General features: G+C 41.8%; 1 protein-coding gene across 1 annotated transcript; it reads left to right on the forward strand.

Moving 5' to 3' along the window:
- Positions 1 to 7,430: 7,430 nt before the first annotated feature.
- Positions 7,431 to 7,973, forward strand: LOC131422972 (small ribosomal subunit protein eS17-like). The gene has a single exon (XM_058570592.1). The coding sequence runs from the start codon at positions 7,431 to 7,433 to the stop codon at positions 7,836 to 7,838; it is 408 nt and encodes a 135-aa protein (XP_058426575.1). The 3' UTR covers positions 7,839 to 7,973.
- Positions 7,974 to 9,678: the final 1,705 nt, after the last annotated feature.

A 9,678-nucleotide genomic window follows, 5' to 3' on the forward strand; every position in this document is an offset into this window, starting at 1 on the left:
TTCTCTTAACTCTCACTTCCCCCTTTCCTAGCCAAAAACAACGAAAAAAAAGACAGCACCACCAACAACAATGAAAGCTTCAACAGAGCTCTTCAGGAAATCTCCTATAGGGCCTGAGGGAACTTTTTAAGATGATGGAAGTATTCTGTATCTTGCTGTGGTGGTGATTATGATGTGATTGAAACCTTGTTTATGACTCATTTTACAATTTCCATGAGACTCCACTCAGTCTAGCATGCCCCTACTTACTCCATTGACTCTGGCTAGGAGTCAAGGGATTTACCTCAGGAGGTGATCAATGACTTTAATCTCCTGCATACGTGTTCCTTGAGGCAAACTTTACCTTGGAATGCAAGGACACATCTCATTCATCCTTCCCCATGCCCTAATCTTTGAGACTAACCAGAACCCATCAACTGGCTTGACCAGATCACCTAATACCTTTTCCTTTGACATTTCTTTAGAGTAGCAAAAATAGTTAAAATCGTATATAATGGCCCCACACAGACACTTGCACTGCAGTTCTTTACTGCATATGGGTCCTGTCCCCATGCTGAACACAAAATAAAGGTGCATGAACAAACAAGCGGCTCATGTCTGAAAATTCTTTTTCAACTTGTGACTCAGTGGCCCCTCATCAATTACAGAGGTGTATACATTTGTCAAAACCCATCAAACTGCAGACATACAATAGGACACTTTTAGCATATGTAAATATACTTCATTAAAGTTGATTTAAAAAAAGGAAATTCTCTACACACTCTAGGTAAATACAAAGGAGGGGCACTTTGTACTGTTTCAAGAGTATGGGGAAACTTCTCAGAGGGGATACTGTTAGAGCTGCTATGTGAAGAATGAGTAGAGTAGTATGGTCATTTAAAACAAGGTTTCAAAATTCTATGATACTCCTCCCATCAAGAACTGTGACTAGTGACCTGTAACTACTTGATCACTAGTGTGGGGGAAGAGGGAGAATCCCCCTCACCCTTTCCCTTAAGGTTCTTATGGCTGGCCAAATAATTAACAAGACAGGTTAGCAGAAGAAAATAATACCAAGTTTAATAATATGTATACATGGGAGAAAGCAGGGACACTGAGTTTCTCAACACAATGGCAGAGATTCTCGTCTTAAATACTATCTTCAGCTAAAGACAGAGGAGGATGTTGGGGGTGGGTGGTGTTTGGGGATTTCAGAGGGGAAGAAGACAATTTACATGAAGAGGGAAATATAAATGTTTGTCAGACAGTGCTTTGCAGGGCCACCTATAGAGAATGTGGCCAGAGACAGGAATTATAGTAATCAAGAGTATGTACATTTAAGTCTTCTTCTTCCGTCCTGATAAGGGTTTTCACAGATAAGGTCATCCCCCCCCTTCCCACTACACAGAGGGAGATGTAGTGTAGTTTGGTAAGTGTAGTTACATTTACCAAATGTAAATATTTGGTAAACAGAACTTGGAAAAGAATGGGCTTAGCGAGGACCCCGCCAGTCTGTCCATACCCAGAGTTAAATTCCTTTAGGCAGTTAGTGGGGGAGGTCAAATGTCCATCAGGGAAAATAATCAAGGTAAAGACATATTTCAGGGTGGCCAAATCTTGATCTCCCACACTAGAATAAGGTGGAAGTGATGCTGTGCTTTAGAAATGGACAGCTTCCACTTCCTGTCCTTAAGACACCCTCTCTTGGCCAATGGCCTGCCCAAGTTGCCAGCCATGTGAGTGAGCCATCCTGGAAATGGGTCCTCTAGTCCCCAGTCAAACTGCCCCAGTTGACACCATGTGGAGCAGAGACAACCTCTCCTTGCTGAACGCTGACCAAACTGCAAATGTGTGAGCTAAATAAACGACTGTTGTCGTTATTAACCACTAAGTCTTAGGGTGGTTTGTTATGTAGCAATAACAACCGATCAGTTAGCCAGATAAAAAGGGTGGCGACAGGATGGGTATTCCGGGCCCAAAATCCTTAAGGCGAGCAGTATTTCAGAATTCAGAATTTTTGGTTTTAGAATGATAATATAGTTCCTATCCCATATTTTCATAACATTTCCAGTGGGTAATGCAAAATATTAATTCATCTGTAGGAAAATGTATAAATATGCTCACTAAATTTGACACATTAAGACTATAAATAGCCACAAGTCAGGCTTTGCTACCAAATGAATTTGCTGCGAAAGAAAAGAAAACAAAATTTTTAGTTGTTAAAACTATTTTGGATTTTGATTTTGGAATTGCACTTAAGGAATGATGGATGGACCTGTAGTTCGGCCTGCCTAGAAAGAAGGGGAAGAAAGGGGATGCAGGGAGAGAGATTTGACTTTCAGATAAAGTTACTTATAAATAAATAAAAATTCTCATACAATAAATGGCCTTCAATGCCGGGATGGCTTTGATTTGAGGGCCGTGACCATCTTTGAGGCGCAAAAGACCCAGGAAGCCAGAGGATCTACCCAACCAGTCAGGCCACTTTGGTCTTAGTTTCTGGATATGCATAAAAAAAGATCAGCATCGGTTCTGAAGGAAGAAGTGGGGGCAGGGCAGGCTGCGAGTAGAGAGGGGGAAAAGAAGGAAATTTTATCTTGAAATTCTATATACTCATGTATTTTTTGAAAACTTTTACAGGAATTTATTGGTGTATTACTTCTGTAAATATATAAAAACATATACCATATGAAACAAGCCAGCCCTGGTGGTCCAGTGGTTAAGATTCGGAGCTCTCACCTCTGTGGCCCAGATTTGTTTCCCAGTCAGGGAACCACACCACCCATCTGTCAGTTGTCAGACTGTGGCAGCTGTGTGTTGCTGGGATGCTGAAAGCTGTGCCACTGGGATTTCAATTGCCAGCAGGGTCACCCATGGTGGACAGGTTTCAGCAGAGCTTCTAGACTAGGACAGACTAGGAAGAAGGACCTGGCCGCCCACTTCCGAAAAAAACCAGCCATGAAAACCCTATGAATAGCAGTGGAATATTGTCTGATAGAGTGCCGGAAGGTGAGAGCGTGGCGTGAAAAGACTGGGCAGGGTTCCGCTCTGCTGTTCCCAGGGTTGCTAGCGGTTGGAATCCACTCGACATCACTAACCGACAACAATACCATATGAAATAGGTTCTGCAATTTTCTTATGATTTGCTCTACAGCATGATTAATGACAGCTGCAGGAAAGGCAAGAGCAGGCCAGAGTCAGGGTAAGGTGACTCAGCTTCTTTTGTTTAATAAAGAGGAGGGAGGTGATGCCTCTGATGGGGTTCAGGACACACTACCCCAAAATATGGCATCTTGGCATATTCAATATTTTAAGCTGAAGGAGTTTGAGAAAAAGCAGAAGCAGAAAAATCACTGACTTCCTTCTCTCTCCTGCCCTTCTTCCCTGAAACAGGGCCATAAAACTCTCACATGAGAAGAGCCCTCCCTCTACCCAGAGAAAAGAGCATCCTTACTGCTGAAGACAAAGGGACAGAGAGCAGAATCTTAACAGACTGGCCTTGCTAAGTTTCCCCCAGTTTACTGCACTTACTTCATACTCCTTGATCTATCATATTCCTCCACGACTGCCCACTCTTCGTCAAATCTGGCATGAAAGGGCACAGGTCTGCTTCTTTGGGTCTTCATTTCCTTATGAAGGCTCCATGTCATGTAAAACTTATAGTAAATAAATCTGTATGCTCTTTTCATGTTAATCTCTTTGTCAGTTAAATTTTTAGACCCAGCCAGGGACTGACTCTAAGAGGGTGGAGGAAAACTTTTTCCTCCCCTATACCTCCTTACCTTATCCTCCTAGGATGTCTCCTTGAAAACATAATAGGCCCCATAAGATGTCCAGCCTTTTGATTTTGCAATACAATGCTGTGGGCTTTCTGATCCTTGGAGCTATAAAATCTTGCCTCCAGAGCTAACTTAGAAATCTCTCACAAAGTATATGGGGACAATCACAGACGTAAGAGACATTTTCATTATTCTCTCTTCTACTTTTCTCTATAAATTTGTGTGAAATTCTGTCCAGAATTTGTAGTCACTTTTGTGCTACTTTATATGCATGTAAATACTATAATGCTTACTCTATACTAAATTGTGTTCCAAGATTGGTATGGAAGGGTCTTTGGTTGGCAGGATTGTTTTATTTCCCCCCAAATTGATAGGTGAACTGTAAAATAAGCTAATTAAGTGAAAGCAAGACTGTCAGGAAAAGTTATACAATAGATATTCAATTTAAGGGGATAGAGCTTAGGAGAAAAAGATAGAAAGTATCAACAAGAGTACTGTAACCATTGCTGACAATTCTGCCCCACTTTCCACTCAATGACCTGTGTCCTATCCAGCCTGAGTTTGAATGGGAAACAGGAGTCTGCTCTTCTCTCCCATGATTCACTTCCCAAGTGGTGCTTGTCACAGAATGAGCATCTCATCGCCCTGAATGTAATTCTAATATGTGAAAAGCAGCCGTTTTTATTTGGCATGCCTCCAAACATGAGTCAAGCACTTTGTCTGGTGTACATGAAAGTACAACCTAATCTAAAGTTGGAGAAAAGACTCGTATTGATTGTTTTGAGAGAAGGTATGTCCATCTCCTTCATCAGTCGGGAAGCGGATGTGGAAGGGAAGAGTTGATCACTGTTGGGGGAGGAAAAATTTCTCTTCTACTCTTTGTAAGTTCTTCTGGCTAGTCTAAGAATTAAATTGACATGAGACAGATTGACAGGAGAAAATCAAATTTAATTTTGTATGTACAGGAACCCAAGGTGTGAAGCTCCCTGACAGTTGGACAATTGAGGTTTATATGCCATCCTGAGCTAAGGAGAAGGGGGTAGGGTTATAGGACCTTCAAAGGGGAGGACAACAATTCACAGATAGATGGGAAAAGCAAATATTTGGCAAACAAATGTTTGATCTGCTATGCAGAGACAATGGGACATAGAGAGGACTTTGATCAACCAGGCCTTGCTAAGTTTCCCCCCAGTCGACCACACCTAGCTCATATTCTTTGTAGATATCTCTGGTGATAGCTCTTCTTCCTGGAACAGGCCCTTTATCTAAATTCTTTAGGCAGTTAAGAGGGAGGTAAAAAGAGATATTTCCTGAGTCTTTTGTTTCCTAAAAATAACAAGCCTAAAATAATCCTCATGCTGAAGAGACATATTTTGGGGTGGCAAATTTTTCTCTCCTACATCACCAACCAGGGGTCTGCTCCCAGCACTCATGACCCTTTGGTATACTCCACTGTGTTACCCTACCCAATGCCTGCTAGTGAAACCACTAAGAATGGACCCAAATCCCAGGACATAGTGGGTCCTACAAAGTGCCTTGTCTTCTCTCTAGACTGTGCACACTACCCAATTACAGCAACAGATTCAGTCTCATTTGACTACACTCAAAGCTTATGCCCGCCAGTAGAAAGACCTCTGACAATGACCATGAATGACTAAGATTTCCTGGAACGGACTGTGTGTCCTTGGGCTATTCTGTCTAAACAAATAGCCGTCTCCAGTCTGCTTTTAGTGAATATGATCTTCACCCTGGGGTGCCACTCCAAGTTTTCCAGGACTCTCTCCCAGATCCACAATCATCCTGGGGCCTGGAAGTGGTTGTTGTACGTGGAACATGATGCTACAAGTTCACGTGAGGCTTCATTTCTGCGTTGAGGTGTTAATGAGCTGGTGAGATGCATATGGGATCTCTCACCCCACCAGACCAAATAGCCAGTGCCTCAAGTCCTAGGGTCCAAGCAACTCAGTCTGGAGGCCTAGGTCAGAGTGGTCTTAGACAACAGAATTGTTCCTTACTATCTGTTGGCCAGCCAGGGGCTAGACTCTACCCTGACTAAACTGTGTTGTATTTAGGTTAACCCCGATGGCAAGTTAGAGCAATCAGACTCCTGTGATAGAAACAGGTAGAATGGCTGACTAAGGTGCCCTGATCAGCAGCCTGGAACCTCTTCAATTTTCTGGTCTGGGATCCCTTGGCCCCTGGTTTTGGGGAGGGCTTCGGGTATTATTCATGGCCTTCCTTTCCTGCTCACTGTTCTAACCATCCTTCATTGTCTCCTACAGCAAAGCCAGAGACTAGCTTCACAATCCTTATGGGTTCAGCAGGTACAGGTACAAATCTGCTAGTGGAGTGGAATATGACACATAAAGTTATCCTTTGAAACCAAGGGGTGGACTGAGAGGCAAGGATTAGCTTGCCTGGAGACTGCTACCCTGCAGACTGGCATCCTAGGGAGGAAGTTGGCTTCCTGTACAAAGAGCCTGTTTGGGTTACAGAAGCCGGGTAAAGGTGAGACTCAAAAGCAGAAACATTCTGGCAGAATGCTGATGTGGCGGAACAGGGCTGAGGAGGTATGTCATATCAAATGGCTGTATATGCAAGACTCAGACCACAGCCCAAGGTCACATCAGGGTGAAGTCGATGCATCCTCAATCACAGAGCTCGTAAACCCAGAGGCTACGGTTCATCTCCTGGACTCTTATCTGGCTCTGCTAAGTTTGTGTTCTGCAATGGGCATTGGAGGGGAGAGGGGTCACACACCTGCCACTGTCCCATCTCTGTTATTTCCTCCATAAACACTGTTCCAGTCTTGGTGCATGTACTGTCAGCTGTCTACCCCTGTTTGCTCAATAATGCCCATAAAATCATTTCTCACCTTTATCCTGAATTCCTGGCATCTCAGAACCAGCCAAGACCCATCTAACCTTTCTCATGCATGAGAAATGATATGAGATGTTTCCTCCAAATAAATTAAGTAGAAAAACATTGAAAAGGGCATGTCCACATGGCATCGAAACGGATTTAACAGAGGAAAAGGGCACAGGGCCAGCTGGGTCATTTGAAGACTTAATAGAAAAAAACTTTTATTATTTGCATGTTCTAGGAGGAAATGAGCGGCAATATGTGGTAAATACCAGAAAAGTATTTCTCCTTCATTCACGTGTGATATGAACAAAAGTACTTTTATAAAGCTTTCCACCAATATTTAAATTTTTTGTCTCAATATGTTTTAGATGGCAGAGATACCCTCTATAGAATGTCACAATTAAAAGTTAAGCCATTAAGCTATAATTAACAAGACAAGAAATAACAATTGTTGGAGAGGATGTGGAGAAGAAGGAACCCTCATACACTGCTAGTGGGAATGCAAACTGGTACAGCCATTGTGGAAAACAGTATGGAGATTTCTCAAAAAATTAAAAATAGAAATACCATATTATCCAGCTATTCTACTACTGGATATATATCCAAAGAACATAAAATCAATAATTCAAAAAGATATATGCAGCTGTATGTGCATTGCAGAATTATTCACAATAGCCAAGATGTGGAAGCAACCCAAGTGCTCATCAATGGACGAATGGATAAAGAAGATGTGGTTATATATACACAATGGAATACTACTCAGCCATAAAAAAGACAAAATCACTCTTTTACCAGGGACCCGTCAACATGGGCTGTGTTCACACCGAAACCATGAAGAGGGCAGCCTGGGTCATCATTGAGAAGTACTACATTCTCCTGGGCAATGACTTCCACACCAATAAGCACATGTGCAAGGAGATCACCCTTATTCCCAACCAGAAAGTCTGCAACAACCTCACAGGCTATGTCATGCATCTGATGAAGCGGATTCAGAGAGGCCTGGTGAGAGGTATCTCCTTCAAGCTGCAGGAGGAGGAGAAAGAAAGGAGAGATAATTATGTTCCTGAGGTCTCAGCCCTGGATCAGGAGATCATTGAAGTAGATTCTGACACTAGGGAAATGCTGAAATTCTTGGACTTTGACAGTCTGTCCAAACTTCATGTCACTCAGCCTGCAGTTGGGGTGAATTTCAAAACACCACGTGGAGCAGTTTGAATCTATCTGCTGTGCTGTAATATTTTCAATAAACCTTGGACAGCAATAACAACAAAAACAACAACAACAAAAGACAAAATCATGCCATTTGTGACAACACAGATGGACCTTGAGGGTATTATGCTAAGCGAAATAAGTCACACAGTGAAAGACAAATATCGTTTTATTTCACTCATGTGGAAGATAAACAAATAAACACATAGGTGAGGAGAACAGATTGGTGGTTACCAGAGAAGAAGGGGATGGGGGGAAAGTGAAAGAGGTAAAGGGGCACATGTGTATAGTGATGGATGGAAACTAGACTATTGGTGATGAATATGATGCAGTCTATACAGAAACTGAAATATAATAATGTACACCTGAAATTTACACAAGTTAAAAGTCAATATGACCTTAATAAAATAATTTTTTAAAAAAGTTCCAAAATAGATTGTGGTGATGGTTGCACAACTCTGCAAATATACTAAAATCCATTGAATTGTACAATTTAAATAGGTGAATTGTATGATATATGAACTATTTCTCAATAAAACTGTTTTTCAAAAAAAGAAAAAAAAAGTTTAAGCCATTAAGATTGAACCTTATTGCTTGCTGATTAGCACCCATTCCTTCCCATTGGCATCAGTCTACTGGATTTCTTTGAACAAAATTAGCCAAACACTTTAGGTGGGATTGATCCCACCTACAGATTCAGGGGTGGTACCTTGTCAGTTTAAGGCAATCAGCGTAAATGGTTTCCCCAGAACTCATGATTGTCTTAAGAATGTATGTACACACGACCAGATTCAAGCCTATGAGAGGCAATGAGATGCTGGCAAATCCTGGGAAAGACGTTTCCTCCCTTTCCCAAGGAAAATTGAGAGAAAGACATTGCTTCTTCTAAAAGGGATGAAGTATGTAGTCCTGGAGCTCCCGGCAGCCATATTTTGACCACCCTGGGAGGCAGATGTAGGGAAGGAAAAACTTTCTTCTACCCTCATAGGTCCTGTAGCTGAGCCCAAGAGTTAAATTCATATAAGACAGATTAACAGGAGAAAAGCATACGCATTTTATGTAATATTTTTATGTTTACATAGAAGTCTTCAAAAGGAAAATGAAGACCTGAAGAAGCCATTAGACCTAAGAGCTTACAAAGAATAACAAATTGTGGAGATGTAACAAGAGACAAAGGGCTTTGGGTTAGGGGCAGTAAATTGTGGGACAATGACTAGGAAATATACGGGGAAACTAATGGAAGACGAGGGTTATGCTGGCAGGTTGGTTTGTACAGATCCATTTTGGTGTTGACTCCCAATCTTTGGTGATAAGAATTGTAGGAGAGGAAGAAATTTTCCTCTACCCTTCTAGGTTCTTCTGGTTGGTCTAAGAATTAAATTGATGTCAGACAGAATAACAGGAGAAAATCAAACAAAGTTTAATAACGCGTATACATGGGAGAAACCCAGGAAAACTGAGTAACTCACCAAAATAGCTAAAGCCACCACCTTAAATACCATCTTCAGCTAAAGACAAAGGAGGATGTTGAGGGTAGTGGTTTGGGACTTCAAAGGAGAGGAAGGCAATTCACATGGAGATGGAAAAGCAAATGTTTGGTAAACAAACGTTATCCACGCCTTGCAATGATAGATGGAGAGGACTTTGATCAAATGGGCCTTGCCAGGTTCCTCCCTGTCTACCACACTAGTTCATGTTATACATAATTATCTGTGGTGATAGCTCCTTCCTGGGACAGGCCTTCTATCTTAAATTCCTTTAGGCAGTTAGGGGGAAGGTCAAAGTTTCTTCTGAGTCTTTTGGTCTTAAAAATAGTCAAGCCAAAGTGACACATTTTAGGGTGGCA

Source organism: Diceros bicornis, chromosome 26 (genome assembly GCF_020826845.1).
Source record: "Diceros bicornis minor isolate mBicDic1 chromosome 26, mDicBic1.mat.cur, whole genome shotgun sequence".
Taxonomy (NCBI): Eukaryota; Metazoa; Chordata; class Mammalia; order Perissodactyla; family Rhinocerotidae; genus Diceros; species Diceros bicornis.